Raw genomic sequence first — 17,635 nt, 5'->3', positions numbered from 1 at the left:
ATAGTGCTTGGCGAGCACATGTTCAGAGTGGGCTGCAGCATTCATCAGTGGTCTCAGTGGAGTGACAGCCCTGTCCGTGAGTATGGCACAGGGCACAGGGTGTGCATGTGTGTGCGTGCGTGCGTGTGTGTAGAAGGACAATGTGGAATGCTGGGGCTGATGAGAAGCCATAGTGGATTCAGTTTAGCATGGTTCTCTTCAATTCAGGGAGCACTGGTCAGAGTTCTCTTCGGGGGAGGGCACCCAGACCTTGACCTGCACAGCCTCCAGCAGGTCACCCAGGACCTCTATCCTCAGTGTCCCTTTCCTGGGGTCATGTGGATTTGAGGAGAGCCCCATGCATGCAGGGGAGCATGGAGCCCAGCACTGCACACAGGTTACTTGGTCATAACCCAGTCATTGCAAGAGGGCTTCTGATGTGAAAGCTGTTCTCAACTGCACACACACACAAATGAATACACACACAGAACATGCAAGTATGCAGCATGTGTCAAAGCTGAGAAGGAACATATATGTCAGGCGAGCAAAGGAATCACCTCTGTCAACCACCGTGAACTTGGGAGTCAGGTGGGTGTCTATCTCCAACTGTTCTTCCCCTCCCGTAGGCCCTGAGGAGGGATCACATGCCTGAGGAGGCACAGAAGCCCTGGCTCCGGCCACCTTAGGCTGGTGGGCACCCTTGCTGGGACCATCTTCTGCTCTGGTGACTTCTCCTTATTGCTGACTGATGCCATCGTCATCAGAGCATTAGCACTGATCCTAAATGATGAGATGAGGGGCACAGCAGATGTAGGTAACCATAGCAATAAGTAGCAGCCTGTTTTCTGGGGTGTCCGTGGCCATATGCTGTCCTGGGTGCTCCATCTGGCACTTCCTGTCCTCTGCAAGCCCCCTTTTCAGATGAAGAAACTGAGGCACAGGTCCACAGCTGGCAAAAGGCAGACTAGAGCTGACCCTTCTCCCAACCCCACAAGGGGCTGCCCCTGGGCACCCTGGCATGTGAGTAGCAACAGGAAGAAGACAGAAGAACCGGCCAGCCACCCCAGCCCAGGGCTGACAGTGACAGAAGTGACAGAGGCTGTCCCTCCTTCCCCACATAGACAGAGGTGACCTGTGAGGAGCCTGCGCCCCTTGGGGTGATGCTTTCAGAGTATTTGCTGCACTCTGATGAAGATTGCAGAGGAAGGAAAAGCCATTTGTGAGGGCAACAACACTCCGGCACCCACTGCTGAGGGTCCAGGCTGGGCAGAAGCCCCTGTCTGAGCTCCTGAAGGCGAGCAGGGGCAGAGGCCAGGGATCTCTGGGGATCTTGGGGCAGTAGACACAGGAGTCGTCCACAGGAGCATCCCACCTCCGATGCATCCATCGTCATGTCTTGGCCTTACCTAGAGGACTGCTTTTCTCAGGAAGGCCCTGCCTCAGGTGTTCCTTACCAGGAGCTTGCTTTCGCTTACCATTGTGCTGACATCTATGGCAGAAGATGTTGTCCCCAAACTCCGCACCTAAGCAGTACTTTTTACCCGACAGTCTCAGCAGCCTGGGAGGTGTAGTCCTGTAGACACTAGGACTCCTGGCCAAATTGTCCTCTCATGCTGGCCAAGACACTGGCCACAGGTCACCACCCATATGTCTCAGAACCGGCCACCCAGGTGTAGCTGATCTCCCTGGATGGGCTGCACTCGGGAGCCTCTCTTACTGATCTGTTCTCAAGTGTCGCATAATGCAGCTATGACCCTCTTTTCCTCCATTTCCACTCCAGGATTTCTGGCCTGTGGGCCACTCAAGGTCTGAGGGTCACCACCACATTCTCTGAGGCTCCTCCCGCCATCCTCCCTTGGCCTCGGGGTGGGGAGGCCACCCAGCTATGCGTCAGCATGGGCCGGGCCAGCCTCACACATCTGTACCATCCTGTCTATGTCTCTTGCTGTGTTTGTTTAACAGGTATCAACTCCAAACCCACAGATACTGAAACTGATAAAAGCTGAAGGCAGCACGGCTTTGCCCTGTCGACGTCACCCAGTCCATGCTGAAGGGGCCACCAATGCCACCCAGCTCAGGCAACACTTGTGCTGTCTTGGGAAACCCCAGTGCTCTTGTCCCCAGTGAGGGACAGATTTGTACTGCATGCTCCAGGATCTGGCACAGGAAGGGGCAGCAGCTGAGCAAGTGTGAGGAGAGACGCCGGAGGTTTTTAAATGTGTTCACAGGACACATCACATAAAAGATCGAGGGTCAAAGCCCTCTCCTTGTTCAAAAACGATTACTACCACTGAGTTATCATTTAAATAATAATGCCTGCTCAGAGGTTGCTTGGAGGACCCAGGGGAGACCAGGGAGCCCACATCACCCCTGTGCTGCCCTGAGGCTATGGCTATATGTGTGCCATGCATGTGTTCGCACAGGTGCATGTGCTTGTGGGTTTGCTGTGGCTCCAGCACTGACCAGTTTGAAAGACTTCGTTTACCCTTTGGTTTCTCAGTGCACAAAGCCCTGGCCTTTGAGAGATGGGAAGGAAACAAAGTACAGGGATGCATGTTTCTGTGAAGTTGTGCACAGTGCAGGAACACTGTGGGGCATTCATGAGTTGTGTGTACACGTGCACAGTCCTGCATATGTGTGTATGAGGTGGTCATGTCCCCCTGACCTGCTGAGGATGCCACCCACGCCCTAAGCCCACACATGGTATATGCCACTCTGCACTTTCTGCTGTGTCTTGTGCTCACCGTAGATCTCCGTTACCTCAACATATGATTTTCCCTCTCCTTAATTGAGCACCCTCACCTCTTCACTTGAAGGAAGCATTGTGTGGCTTTTCTTTGGCTTTTCTTGTTTTGTTTGAACTTAAAAAAAAATTTTTTTTTTTTTTGCGGTACCAGGGATCGAACTCAGGACCTTGCGCTTGTGAGGCAGGTGTGGTGCCACTGAGCTAAATCCCCAGCCCCTTGAACTTGAATTTTTTTTCATTAGTCAATGTCTGCAGTACATGATTTACATTCATTGTGGGGAGTTGGTGCATGTATATAATGCATCTTAATTCTTTTTATTTCTCCTTCCCATCTGATTCCTCCTTCCCCATCTCTTAAAATAACTCTAAAGTACATAAAGCAAAAACTGATAAGATTACAGGAAGAAGTCAAAACATTCATCATGATAGTAGATGATTTGAAAACATCTCTTTCAATTATTGAGAGGTGAAGTACATAAACATTTTCAAAAATATGGATCTTATGACTGAGTGTTTATGTCATAAAGAAAAGCTTTACGTGAATTGCTGCTCTCATGCACTGGGGCCTGTCATTAAGTATAAAGGTCACTTGAACACAAGCCTTGTGGTTCTGTAGCAGCTGATCCGGTAGCAGAGATGGCTCAGAGTGACTAACCAGGCAGGCCATGTAGACATCTTGGCCAGGGGGTCCAGGCATGATTCCCATCTAGGGCAGGGCAGGTTGGGCAGCAGGCAAGTGCATAACTGAAGACTTGTGAATTGTTTATTGCTAGGCTTTTGCATGTAATAACTTTGGAGCAGTCGATCAGGGATAAGGACTGCAGTGCATATAGGGACACAAGGGGCAGGGACACTCTGAAGGTCAGGGAGAGGTGCTGAATTCTCAGGGAGGGAGGAAGCCAGCTAAGTGGATGCAGGAGGAGTCATCAGGGCCACCTGGGCCAATGCCCTTAACACAGGTGGGGCTTGGAATGGGGACAGACAAAGTGACACCCTGAGAAAGTGGCAGAATCTGGTGGGGGGCAAGGACAAAGGACAGGAAAGCCTCAAGCTTCACCCTAGAGATGGACATTGAGGACAGAGAGATTGTCGCCATGGAAACTGGGAACCCAACAGAGGAAAAGTAAAGGTTCCAGAGGTGACGCCACTCCCCATGCATCCCAGAAGGGTAGGCCTTGCCCTGCCACCCCACACAGCTTACCAGACTCAGAGCACTAATCTGTTGAAATGGCCTTTTAAAAACATATTCTCAGTGGGAGGAAGGGATCTTTTAAAAGGTAGTTTATATTTTTTTTTAATTCTCAAAAGTAACTGGAGAAAAGGACAGAGAAAGCAAGGGGTGATCGAGTGAAGTTATCCAGTTTGGGGGAATCAGAAGCAAAGAACGATTTAAAGCCATGAGATTAGACTTCCAGTTTAGATGGAGTGCCTGTGGAGATGATTACAGATGGGAATCTCTGAACTGACTGGGCAAAGCTGAAGGGCGTATGCGCCAAGGAGACGGCCTGCAAGCGCGTCAGAGTGCACGGCACACAGCATCGTCCACACCCAGCATCCCTCGTAGATAGCAGCACATGTCAGACTGAGTCTGTAGATGAGGAGCTGCTGTTTCCATTCGACTGGCTCTAGCAGCTGCGAGTGAATTTGTACAGAGCTCTGGACAACCGAGACTCACTCTATAGGGTGATGGTGAGCTCTGTGTCTTCTCCACACCAGGCAACTGGTTGCTCTGAGTCTTCGTTCATGTTCAGTCTGAATGCTTACAAACCCACTTGCAATATAGTCAGGAGACGGCACTTTATAGGGATTCCTTTCCTCAGAGTCCAGTACAGAGGCAAGCTCGGTAGGCAGCGGCCATTCTTTCATTTCATCAGAGCCTGTCTTCAGGCATTAAAATATACATTGGCACCTTTCTGAGAGTCTATGCAAACATCGCAGAGTTATGTAATTGTGAAACAAACGTTTACCTGAACTGTTGTTCTACTTTTAATTCAGAGCAATTCAAGGGAAAAGCTGTTTTTAGACAACTATAATGGACCTGCAACTTGTAAGTGACAAAATGCACGAAAGAGCTTTTAACTGAAAAACAGAGATACCTGGAAACTCTCCACATAGCACCTTGTTTCCCTTCACTGGATCACAAGGGCACCATTTAACCACTTTCAAAAAAGTCAGCTTCTTGCCGCATGGGGATGAGTCTCACAGTGTTCGGTCAAGGAATTCTAGCTGAACTATGTCTGTCCACAAACATAAAACACGCACTACGCTGAACATCAGTGCTTAAGCACACCTTTTGTAACACTGTTTTGTAAATAATAAAAACTAGATCTTTACAAGGAGGTAGACTGAAAAGTAGAGGAACTCCAGGAAGATGGTTCTGTTTATAAATACTGTCCCCATGAACAGTGGTTGTGTATGGGGTTTTTTTTCTTCCTGTTGTTGGTTGGTTTTGTGGACCTGGGAATTGAACCCGGGGCCTTTGCACAGAGCTGCATCCCCAGCCCTTTTCTATTTTTTATTTTGGGGCAAGGTCTCATAGTCTCTAAGTTGCCCACGTTAGGCTGGAACTTGTAATCCTCCTGCCTCAGCCTTCCAGAGTGAGCGGTAGTTTTTAGAATACTGTGGTCAACGGACAAAACTAGTAATAGTAATCACAAGGTGTTGAGACTTTTCTTGTCCTTTGAATTGTGTCAAAGTTTGAAAAAGAAAGTCCAAAAATCTGGACTTTTTTGACCATCCTATCAAGCATAAATCTATGTTAAAGTACATTTTTGGTTTTTAAGGATGTGGTTTCATGTTATCATGTTAAGCCACTGGGGGAACAGCAACTATATCTCATAATAGAGTTACTATTTGGAGATTTCAAAAACTTTAGATCATTCAGAATATGAGCCAACTTGAATGCTGATAAAAGCAAGGTGATTCTGATAATTCTTTTTAAAACAAAAAAGTGGCTTGCATTTTTCTTTTTTGAATGAAAACTTCGTGTTTTTAATGAAGTGAAATATTTGAGCAAATAAATTCAGTATTTTTCAATTCCTGTGAACTTTAATGCTAAGACCTTGGTTTGATAGCAGTATATTCTGGCGTAAGAGTCCTTACGCCAGGACTCTTCCCAGGCTGGGAACCAACGGCACAGAGGGATAAACTTGGGTTAAACTTGGGTCAAGGGCTGCAGGGTGCATGGCAAGGACTCCTCCAAGATGCGGCAGTGCAGCTGTGGTGGGCTGGCTTCTCCCACAGGGAGGGGAGACTTCTCACTGCCATCTAATGTTCACCCGGATAGAGGCCTTAAAAATAGCTATTTACTGACAACTGACAGATTTCAGATTCCATACGGACCTTACCAGTACCTTTTTAAGTTTCCTCAGGGCTGATTACTGCATGTCACTAGGGGGGTGGCCAAATGAAACACTTTGCTTCCCATCATTCACTCCTTGGTACTGCAAAATGTTATTCTCTTTAGTAGCTATCTGAAGAGTGCTACGATGTTTACAAAGATCTAGTTCTATTTTTAAATTATAATTTTAAATCATTCTTATAAATGGATTTCCAAATCCAAAGTATTTGAAATATAGTTGGTGAACTGTAGTTATATAAATTAGCATTTATTTTAAAAACAAAATCGGCTTAGAATTTTATGAAATGAAGCAGGTTTTTAAAAGGTTTTTAAAAAATATTTTCTACCTTACCATATATTTTAAGTTCCTAAAAGTATTTTGCTTTATAATAATCGTATTTTCCATAACAGCCATTCTCTATTTTGTTTAAAAATAGGTTTTCTTTGATAATTTAGAACACTGGAGATTTATTCTAATCACTGAAATGTGTGATCTCTACCAACCAGTCCATTGTTCCCTAAATTGAAAATGAGATTCTTATCACAGCACATTAGTTTTTACACATGACAAATGTGAAGCACACTTAAAAAGAAGAATTAGCAGGGATCGGCAAATCATTTTAAACTACTTATATTGTTTAGGCATTTTGTGAGTCTTGGGAAATTCTATAAATGCCAGATTTTTTTATTCATTAGTCAAGCAACCCTAACTTCTGTGTGAATCATGTGCTCATTTGTCATATATAAATGATTTCAATCAACATGTTTCAGAAATGTTTTGTATCGTGTTGAAATTTTTCTGAAATGTTATCAAAATTATACAAATTCATATTTATTATTAAATGAAGTCCAGGGCCTCCTGACCAAAACATTAGAAAATAACAAAGCTAACGTCATTATTCATTCTTCAAGATAGCTGAGTCATGACTGCCAGGAAACTTTTCCAGAGTGTTTTCATGAATTAAAAGATATATTTTTTTCTGCCCTGGAAATGAGAAAGGAATTTAAAATGAAATAGAATGAGAATCTAGTAGGTTAGTTTACCTGTTTCTGAAGCAGCAGGCTAAATGGGTCCCCACTTAAATTACAAACACTTCTTTTCCTGAATTTCTTGGAGAGTCTGTCTTTCCCCTTGGGAACTGACCAGCATGGTGTGGGATCAAGCAGAATCCTGGAGGCTGTCCATGGGAAGCAGGGGCCATGGGTCAGGGCTGTCCACGGCAAGTCACTGCCCACCACAGGGGAAGCCCGGGGGGGGGGGGGGAACGTACTTTTCTATGGTGCCTTTAAAGCCATCTCACTCTTTTGAAAGTGACCAAAATCCAACTTACATTGAGCCACCTCCGAGCCCATCCTTCCTCCACTTGTTGGAAAGACTGGGTTTTTCAGTTCAGGTCTAATCTAGTGTGGTGCTTTGACATGAAAGTAGGATCCTTTGGGACGACAGAAAACTACGTGAAATAATTTTTTACTCACTTACTTGTCAAGTCACATCAATTTGTGGAGAACACAAAGCTGGCCATCTGGCCTGGAGCTGCATGCCCTACTCTGGGGTTCAGCCTGTATTCGGTGGCTTCAGGATCCTGGGGCCCACTGCCGGGCCCTCACGCGGTTCTCCGAAACTGAGCTGCGGGATGCGGCTGGGCCAGCAGGGAATCCCACGTGGCTGGAGGACAAGAGGAGCGCCTGAGGCCGGCGAGCAGGTTCCCAGCGGAGGGTGGCCACGGGTCGCTCGGCCTGTTCCGCTCAGCCCCTCTGGGCTCTGGGGAGCCAGCCGACGGGGGCGCACGCTCCGGGCCAGATCTCAGGCGCTCGCTCGAGCCGCACCACGCGCAATTCCCTGATCCTGCGGCTGCAACAGGAGGTTTGGGCAGGAGGCCAGGAGCCCCGGGACCCTGAAACCGAGCTTGAGATGGGCGCATCCCCACCCCGGGCCGAGAGGGATCCCGGGCCCTAAGGCGCCAGCCGCACCTGCAAAGCTGAGCCTCCCTCCTGAAGGGGACTCCTCGGTCCCCGACCCGGGATTGTGCGATCCTGTTCAGCCTCTGTTACCCAGGGACTGGGAAGGCTCAGATCTTCACCGCACACATTCGCGCGCGCGCGCACAAACGCGCGCGCCCACAGGCTCTGGCAGGCCGTTGCTATGGAGGGCCGGTTGCCAGCCAGGCTGAGGGCGCAGGTCAGCTCCTGCCAGCCTGGCTCCCCAGCCGCCTCTCTCCCTTATCTTCCTCTCTTCCGCGCGCGCCACCTCCCCTCCCCTGTCTCTGCCCTGGGCCACGCTCCCAGCCCGGAACGCTGGCGGGGGACGCCGAGGCACAGGACAGCCGGTCGGCCACAGCCGTGAGGACGGTCGCAGAGAGGGACAGGAACCGCTGCCGCTAGGGTCTTGGCCGACGGTGATGCCTCAGAGCGCAAGGCGTAGGGCCACAGCATCCTGGTCCCTCTGCCCGCCCGTGTCGGCCCGCTGAGAGTCGGACTAGAGGGCCCGGGTGACTTACCCCTACCGGCCTGTGGAGGTAGGGGCGTGGGAGTAACCGGCTGAGGCTTCGACTCTTGGCCTCTTCCGGAACTCCCTGTCCCCTTCCAGCCCCATCAAGTTCCCTGCGGTTGGCACCCCAGGCCTTCTCCTACCTCCGTGGACCGTGGCCCATGCAGCACCGCGTGCCCTGGGGCTCTGCGAAGCGCGCCTTCCCGGCCCGGTAAAAACAAGAAACACAAGTGAAAGTGGAGTCCCCGGAGCGCGCCGCAGGACTGGATCTCTTCTCAAAGCCCTGCCAGGGGCCTTGCCCGCCGACTCCGCCAGGGGCGGACAACCGGAGAGGTGCACGAAGGCCAAGCTCCGGCACCAGCAGGTCGGGGCGGAGCCGGGGGTGGGGTACGAGGCGGTGCATCCCCGCCTGGCCCTGCCCTGGTGGGGACCGCGGATTGCCAGAGGGGACGCCTGGCGAGCGGCGGGAGGGGAGCGGAGGGAGAGCGGCGGGTGGTGTGGTCGTCGTCTCCAGCTGTCCGGAGCGCTAGGAACAATGGGGAGGCGGCAGGAGAGGGAACTGGGAGGGGGGCGCCAGGGCTTCCAGAAAAGGAGACACTAAAGAGCCCTCTGCAGACTGTCATCTGCGTGTGACAGGATCTGCTCCCCCGCTCCTTCCTTTCTTCCCCTTGTGCCTGCAGCTGTGGGCCTCGGAGAGCGCATTGTGCACACAGATGTTGGGTTCCAACTCCCGGCGGAGGCTGCGCGGCGGGGGGCGCCGCGCACCGGGGTGCAGCAACCTGTGGCTGCGACCGACCGGGGATCCAGGGCTTGGGGAGGGAGACGGGGGCAGGGAACGCGGCACAGTGGCGAAGACCCAAGAAGGCCTGTTACAGGGTGCTGTGTGACCCGCGCCAGGACGCCGCTGGGCGTCTCGAGCGACTGGCAACGAGATCTTATGACCTTTTCCATTCGTCCCACCCGAGAGGCAGTGGCTCAGGTTCTACCTTTGACCTGGGGTGGGAAGAAGAAGATAAGGACGCAGCTGGGATTCCTCGGTTTTCGCTGCCGCCAACTCTGTCCAGCTTTTGAACTGGAGGCTCACAGTCCGCCTGGACCAACGGTAGCAAAGCCTTAGTTCCTCTGTGCGCTTTCCACGCTCCTCCTAGGCCTAAAACCTGGGGGAGGGTTTCACATAAGATGGGGAAGGGATTCCCTGCGTAACTGACATGCTTCAGTTTGGAAAGGAAGCAAAGAGACCCCCCACCGCAATTTTAAAGTAACTTGAAAGATTGGCCACGCATTTTTCTCCTGCAAGAGTTTCATCACACCCCACCTACCCTCCCATAACCGACGGTCACGTTAGGGCCATGCGGGCTGACTTTCCTTGCCGAAGCTCCTCTGCTCCCAAGTGCTACCCTGAACTTGCCCAGGATGAGGTAGGAATCAGCGACGAAAGAAAGACAGAAAGACCGGCCAAGGGCCTGGTTGCGGCGCAGTACGGGTGACTGACAACGCCGATGTCCATTCATAGTCACGGGCGGGAGAGAGGGTTCGGAAAGCCGCAGCCCCTTAGCCAATTGCTGTCAGCAACATGTGGGGTGGGGGGTGGGGGGACATCGCTATAGCAACCGGTGGCTGGGCCGAGAGCCGCGCCGCCGCCGGCCGGGTGCGCGCCGGGCCGGATATAAGGCGGGGCGCGCCGGCCGCGCTGGTTGGAGCTGCGCGCGCGGCCGGCAGCCCTGCGGGGACCGTCCCGCGCCCGGCCTGCGCCCTCTTGCGCCCGCCGCGTCCGGCTCCACGCGCCTAGCCAGGGGCCGGGCTGAGGCGGGGCACGCAGAGCGGCCCCAAGAGGCCGCGCCGAGCTGCGTGCGCCCGCGGGCTCCGAGCGGTGCGGCTGCAGCTGGAGCTGCGACGCGCGGCACCTTTGTCTCCACCGGCCGCGGAGAAGTTTGTGGTCAGAAGCGGGATGGGCTGGCTCATCCGTGCCTCCAGCGCAAGGAAGCGGCTGGCTGTGATGATGGCGTCGCCGTTGCCGGCAGTCACTGCGCCCCGAGGCCGTTCGCCGGGGTGCTCGCCCCCACCTCCTCCCACCGGGGCTCCCGGCGACCGCCCAGCTGCAGGTAACCAGGGGCGCCCGGCCCCGCGGACACTGGATGGAGCGGCCCGTGGGTCCTCGGAAAGCCGAGAGGAGCTGGGGCGGCGGTGGGAGGGAAAAGGAGGGGACCCCACCCCCGTCGCCGGGTGCGGAGATGGAAGGGCGTGGAGCTGGTGATGAGAGGGTGGAGGTGTGCGTGGGGGCTCAGATGGGCCACCCGGGCGGGCGTCGTACCCAGTTCAGAGGTAAACTGACTCGCCGCAGGACACCTGTCAAAGGGTCGGCCAGCGGGAGGCATCCTAGCCCAGGGTCCTCCTCAAGTGGTCTGGGGTGGGTGTCGAGGAGGATCCCGAGGTGGCAGCCCTTCCTGCACACAGAGTGGGAGGGGGTGGCCCCTACCTGCTCCGCGAGTCCCCCCACCCAGTCTGAGGAGGCTGGACCGCGGCCTGCCCCGCTTCTCCCCGCGCTCTACTGTCAGCCTGCAACTTGCCTCGCCTGCCACTGGGGCAGTTCAGACCTGACAGAACAGGGCGGCGGGGCTGGCCGTGGTACGGGCACAGAGATGGGGAGGGGTGTGGGCAAGGAGGTGGACAGCAAGGACAGGAAGAACAGCCAGAGTGGAGAGCAGTAGCGTGGGGCATTTCTCTTCCCGTGCATTTTGGGGCACTCTTTACCCTCTTCTCGGGGTCCAGGAGCACCTCGATGCCATCCAGGCATCTCTCAAGTAGTGAGTTAGAGGTAGAGGACGAGAGGGAGTCAGAAAGTGTGGAGGGTACTGGGGGGGGGGGTCAGCTGGGTCCCCTCCCCGGGAGGAAACCTGTGCACCCTACCTCCCAGATGTGCCTGCTCAGCAGAGCCAGAGAAACTTCTGAGTCCGGTGGTTTGAAGGAAGGCTTCATTCTTCCCTAACTACAGTGTGGTGTGGTCAGAACACTGGCCTGCTTCTTGGCTAGAAGCCTGCCCCAGGCAGCCTGTGCACCCCAAATTTAGGTGTTAAAATCTGGGCAGCATTGACCTGGAGTCAGAGGTTCCCAACTTTCTGCATCCTCTGCATTAAGCTCACAGTGCTGCAGGCTGGCCTTGGGGCAAGAGAGATCCTTGTCACGGTCACCAATGCTCTATACCCAGTACACCCCACCAAGGTCAGCTTGGAGGCTCCTGGAGGGGGCCAGGATGCACAACACTCTCCTGTCCCTTGGTCTCATCCCCAACCTCCTTGAAACCCCAAATGCACCCCTTTGCTCTGGGTTTTATTAGCCAATCTAAGTTCACTGGTCCCTACTGGGTCCTGGCCTGGAGTCCAGAGTTCGGAGTGTCCAAGAGTTCTTCCAAGCTGGCCCAGATCCCCTGCTACAGGGCCAGGCAAATGGGAGGAAGTGGAGGTTTGTGCAGAGGAAGAAGAAGGAAGCTCTTCTCTTCCCACCCACGTGGGAAGAAATGCCCACCCGACCAGCAGGTGTACCCCACCCAGCCCCAGAGTGCAGCAGAGGACTGGGTAGCTCTGAGATTCTTAGATGGGTGCCGGAGTTGTTGGGGATGAAAATTCCTCCCTCCAGCACTGTGCTTTGTGGCCTGGAAGCCTGGGCCACTGCATTGTCCCTGCTGGGAAGGGGATCCTCTCAGGCTGTGAATAACCCCGGCTCCAGGGGAAGCCTCAACCCTTTGTGTCCTGCGCTATGGTCTGATCTTTCCGACCTCTGTGGGGATCTCCTGAATTAAGGAGGGGGAAGGGACAGGGAGGCAGGGGTGAGAAAGTCGCAGGCCTGTTGAGGTCCGCCTCCCCGGGTGGGGGAGGGGACTGGAAGCCAACCCTGGCTTCCCTGGACTACAGTGGAGTCCCGACCGCAATTTCGAGAGTCCAGTGCAGGCTTCCTGGCCTGGGTATGGCAGGCAAAGCATGAAGTCCCAGACCTGAAGCAGGTTTTGTCCTTGCTGAGGGTGGCATGGCATGGGTGTCCTCCTTCAGCCAGACCAAGTCATTATCCTGGGCAACACCTGCCTAAGACAGCACGGGAGGATGCACCAGGCCCCTGGCACAGAACAGGCCTGCCAGGAACAGGGGCCTAGTCTGAGCTCTGCTGTAATGAAAATGCTGCCGCCAAGGAGTCAAAGAGGTGGGAAGGAGCGAGTTTACCCCGTCCGTTTCAGCCTGCTTTCAGTTGGTTGGTCCTGTCTCTTCCACCCGGGACGAAATGTGGCTATCATGCCTGGCGGAAAAGAAGTGTGCACGGAGTGTTTTCCTCCTTTAAATATTGGTATCGTAAATCTTCTCTGATGTCTTAAAACAGTATTTTTCTAAAACTGATACTTTTGGGAGTGCTTAAAGATGGCAAATAAACGATTTGTTATCTTTTGCATGGCCACTTTTTTTGTGTGTATGCCTGAGAAACCTCAACAAATAGTCCATTTTAAAACAGTCCATTCCAACTTATTTTCATTAAAGTTTGTGTATAAGAATAATTACTTTTCGGAGATTCTTTTCTTTTGCCCATATCTCCCTCCTCTTTTTTGGCTACTTGAATGGCAGATTTGCAAGTACAATTTCATCTGCACAGAGGAACAATAGCTTTCAGTAGCACAAAGGACTTCTCCCACCCTGAATTCAGACCGCAATGCCTCTTGCTCTGATAATAGCTTCTGAAAAGATTTTGTAATGCAGAGAATTAATACATGATTATTTCCGCCTGACTTCTCTCATTTATTAGAATTCTGTGGTAAATTCCAAATTAAAAATAGTTCAGTTAACAGCTTTAAAAAATACTTTTAAAATATTGTAAGACACCCCTCCCCCAGATTTTTAAATATGGTCACTTGTCCTGGCCTGAAAACTGCTAAAAATTGTGAACAGCTTTAATGTAATAGTTGCTATATTTTAGTAAATATATTTAATACTTTTAGAATGAAATTTCCAAATAATTCTAAGATGCTCACATAGCGAACCAAAGGCAAACTTGTTATAGCAACTCATTAATTGCTTCTAAAACTAATTTCTGAATTTTACAGGGGAAAAGGTCTTTGTAGTTAGAGTAAAGCCCATCCTCACAGACCATGGCCGCCCTGGGGAGTGGAGGGGCACCTCCTTCCTCTCATTTTCAGTAAAGGCTTCTGCTACCCTTTAAAAATGTGCAGACAAACACAGCCTGGGGTTGGATGCACGCAAATCAAATTCCTTAAAAATGACACAAACAAATGCACTAACAATATTAGAAGTTTAATATCGATGAAGTTGAATGTCTGTTCCCACCTGTTTTTAGTAGAAGCATCTTTTAAAATTGCAATTCAGTGAGTCAGATAATGGTCTTCTGAACTGGTTACATTATGCAGCCTTGCAAAAATGCTAGATTTTGCTACTCAACAACAAATATTTACCATAAAGTTCTGCACTGTGGCTGTCTCATTTCTCACAATCGAGTCTGAGTATAGAATGTTCCTTTTTCTTTTCTCTTCTTTTAAGCTTCCTCTTGGACAGCTTAAAAAAAAAGTTCTGAGGGCATTGGCCATGAAGGGCTCAGAAGAGCCGGCTCCTGAGTCAGGCACCTTGGCTTGTCAGCACAGATCAGAATACTAAACCAGTCCGGGCTGCCCTACCTGCAGCTTCTGATTCCTAAGAGCAGTTCCACAAATTACTGCTGTGCCAACACACTTATTTTGAATCACAACTTTTGCAATAACATATATTCTAAATTTGAGGAGTTGCAGGTGGAGATGAGAGAGGAAATATGTAATGTTGTACTTCACCTCACCTCTCAAGATGCATCTAAATGGGATGCAAACTCGACTCGATTATTCATTCCTCACTACTTAAAGAACCATTGTCAGATCCCCGTTCTCAACAACTTGGTACCAAAGTGCTGGTGAGCGGCGCCTCTGACACGGGATGCTTGTCACCCCAGCCTTGTGACCTGATTCTGAGAACTGCTGTTTCTCTACCTTCTCCTCTTTTCCTCTGCTCCAAACTTCAGAAAGAGCCCTGCTCCCTGCAGAAGGAGGTGTTCTGCTTTTAAAGACGGCTGGCTGCAAATGTCAAAGTCATAAATATTTAAACATCATTTTCTTTCAATTTCAAGTCAAGACTGATAAAATGCTTCTAATTAGTCTGGGCTCTCTTCCGGGCCCAGCCCCAGGAAAGCGCCTGTGGTCCCCACCAGCCCTCCGCCCGAGGGGCAGGAGCGGGAGGAAGAGGGGCTTTGGCTCTGGGACCCAAACACTTTGAAGCGCTTTTCGCAAAGCTCCCTGGTTACCTGGGTGTTTAACTTTGTTTTTAACGCTACGAAAAGCAATGAAATAAAGTAATTGTAAAGTTATTTAAACTCAACCACTTGTGCCCGGAAAGGGCGTTCACGCAGCCATTTCAATTTTCTTTAATTTTCGTTTCTTCCGGGATTCTTAAAGCAAGACTTGCAGCCCTGTTTGCGCGGCTATCCACCCTCCCCACCCAACGCTAGGTGGGGCTGTGGGCTGCTGGGGGCGGGGGGTAACTTTTGGGGATCCACCCCAGCGGCCCCTAAGGTCAAGCCCTCAAGGTCAGACCCTGCGACCGACCGCAGGGTCCCTCTGGTGACCAGGCCCCCCCGCCGGCTGCAGGAAGGGCTCCTGAGGAGTTCTGGGAGGGGCGCTGGCGCCCATTCCGAAACACTGCCACCCCTTCCTTGGGAAGCGCAGGCCCCGGCGTCGGGGGAGCTGCGCGACTCTGGGAGGTGGGGTACCCTGCTCTGCCCAACGCCTGAGACCTAGCGGCGCCCAGGGAGAGGAGCCCCAGATCTCCGCCGTCTCTCTCCTTGACATTTGTCTTTGACCTTTGAGTAAATCCCAGGCGCTCCCGCCCCGTCCCGCTTTCTGCTGGGGCCCAGCGCGGCCGCACTGTGACCGCAGCAACCGCGAGTTTCGTGGGAGGGAAGCAGCCGACCTGGGACGAACCGGGCGCGGTCCCCGGGGCGCTCCCTTCCCTGGCCGCTCCTGGGCCCCGCGGGTCTGGACTGGTAGACTTGGGCACTGCCCCCTGGATCCCCTGCGCGTCCGCGCCCTCGTCGGATGGGCCTGCCCTCGCGTGGGCCCCAGGTTTGCGAGGTCCCCTTTCCCGGGCGCAGTCGGCCACATGGTCGCGCCAGTCCTCGCCTTTGTTGCCCTACTGCGTGTCCAATGCGAGACGGGACTCGAATTGGGCGGGGGCCGCCCGGGAGACGCCCCCACGCGGGTCCGTGAGCCCGCTCCGTGCGGGCCCAGCCCTGTCCCAGTGGGCCGGTCCCCAGCTGCGCCGGCGGGAGCTGCCCGGGACGCACGGGGTGGCGCGCGGACCCGGACCCGGATCGAGGGCTCGCTCCGCTCTCGCTCTCCCGCCTCTGCGTGGCTCTGGGTCGCCGCGGTTCCCGGTGACTCCTTCCTGGAAGCGGCTGCGGGGGCCAGGCGGGAGGGCGAGGGGGAGGGGAGGAGGGAAAGAGAGGCGGGAGGGAGGGAGGGAGGGGGCGAAGGGGAGGGGTCGCCACCACCTCTCTGCGAGGCCCCGCGCCCCCCTCCGGTCCGGCCCCGTCCGCGGCCCGGTCCCAGTCCCTCCCCTCACGCTATCCGCTCAGAGCCCCGAACCTCGCGGTCCTCCAGAGCGGAGCGGCATCCAGGCAGGAAAATCCGGGCGTCCTTTCTCACTTAACCCGCGTTTCCATTAACTCGGTCCCGGCGCCCGCTAATCCGCGCACGGAAGGCAAAAGGAGGCTAATTAATGAGCAGCTTTTCCAGTCAAGACCGGCGATAATTGCTTTGGTGGCCTTCATGATTACAAGATAAAAATGGGCCGGCCTGACATAAGAGGCACTGTGTACATTCGGAGGCAGAAGGAAATGAAGAGTTGGGAGGCTGAATGCGGTGCAGAAAATTACGAATAGAAGAGAGATAATGACTAGGCCGGCCAGGCATTCATGGGGAAAAATCCATTTTGTTACCACGCGAAATTAGGTGGTGGAAAGGAGTTTGCTAATTGTTCTCATCTTGTAGCAACCAGGACTGAGGCAGGGCGTGCTTTCCCATTCGTTTCCCGGGTAATTGTGGGGGGCTCGCTGGCTGGGAGTCGTGGGCAATGTGCCGCAGCGTCCATTTTCCTGTGGCGCTTTTAATTGTCGCTAATACACCTCCTAATGAAGCTAATGAGGGGCGCCAGGCTCCTTGCCCCGGGAGACCAGTGACAGGCACCAAAGGGTATTCTCATGCCTTGTCCCCACCCAAGGAGGACTCCAGGAGGCTGCGGGCCTGGGGTCCTTAACTCTCAGGGTTGAGGGGTAGACTTCAGGCCACCCATTCCCTGTCCCCACCCTGGCTAATTCCAGGAGCCACACCTTGGGGTCTGGTGCTCCTGGACACTGGATGCCTCCCAAGGCAAATGGGCCTTTCAGGGATGGCAGATTCCTCAGAACATGATGGGCAGAGAGGCTGTGCTGTTCTGCGGAATGCCGCCGACTTTGTAACTCTGTTGCTGCTTTATCTTCTGCAGTCTGTCCCTCTCCCCACTTGCTCTAAGGCAGAGAATGAGCTGCAGAGCACTTTATGTTGTTAAGTTTGAAAAACAGTGAGGAGAGAAACACAGGGGCCCCCTTGTCATCCGATGGACCATCTCCAGGTGCTATCACACTGGCTCCCCTTGAGGGGCTCCAGCATTGTGTGTGCCGGTGCCTGCTCCCTGTCTTGTCCTGTGGCACTAGTGTTCAACTGCAGCAGAGGCTGGCTTTCTGAGAGGTGGTGATTCTCTGCATGCTAACATGGCCTCTCTCCTTATCCCTGTGCAGAGCAGCAAACTCAAGCTCCTGCCTCACCGGGGAGATCAGGAGGACTCCACCAAGTTCATTGTGCTCACCTTCCTGTCCATGGCTTGCATCGTGGGCGTCCTCCTGGCCTCCAGCCTCATCTACTGCCTCCGCCACAGGTCCCACCACAAGCTGAAGAAGAAGCTATCGGGCCTGGGGGGTGACCCCAGTGCGGACGCCACTGCTGCCTACCAGGTAAGAAGAGACTCCTTTCAAA

The 17,635-nt window shown here is 53.1% G+C and overlaps 1 protein-coding gene and 1 long non-coding RNA gene across 3 annotated transcripts in view; one reads left to right on the top strand and one right to left on the bottom strand.

Annotated features, from left to right (window-relative positions):
- The window catches only part of Ptprn2 (protein tyrosine phosphatase receptor type N2), a 611,205-nt gene that overhangs the window by 504,727 nt on the left and 88,843 nt on the right, over positions 1-17,635 (top strand). Inside the window, exon 13 of the mRNA XM_004860321.4 lies at positions 17,401-17,613. Coding sequence (XP_004860378.3) covers positions 17,401-17,613 — 213 coding nt within the window. The remainder of the gene's footprint in view (positions 1-17,400; positions 17,614-17,635) is intronic.
- On the bottom strand, positions 3,159-10,125 carry LOC110345042 (uncharacterized). 2 transcript variants are annotated; one of them, XR_002388089.2, is made up of 4 exons: positions 9,873-10,125; positions 8,697-9,710; positions 7,546-7,731; positions 3,159-7,050 (listed from the first exon to the last, which is right to left on the bottom strand). It is a non-coding gene; the product is annotated as an uncharacterized LOC110345042 (long non-coding RNA). The 2 variants fall into 2 exon arrangements; XR_015449922.1 differs by having other exon boundaries at positions 7,546-9,710.

The sequence above is a fragment of the Heterocephalus glaber genome, unplaced genomic scaffold (genome assembly GCF_053883595.1).
Source record: "Heterocephalus glaber isolate CG9 unplaced genomic scaffold, H.glaber_assembly_v1.0 deba00000818, whole genome shotgun sequence".
NCBI classification, from domain to species: Eukaryota; Metazoa; Chordata; class Mammalia; order Rodentia; family Bathyergidae; genus Heterocephalus; species Heterocephalus glaber.
Note: the sequence above shows the minus strand (reverse complement) of the source record. Positions and strands in the feature narration are given on the sequence as shown.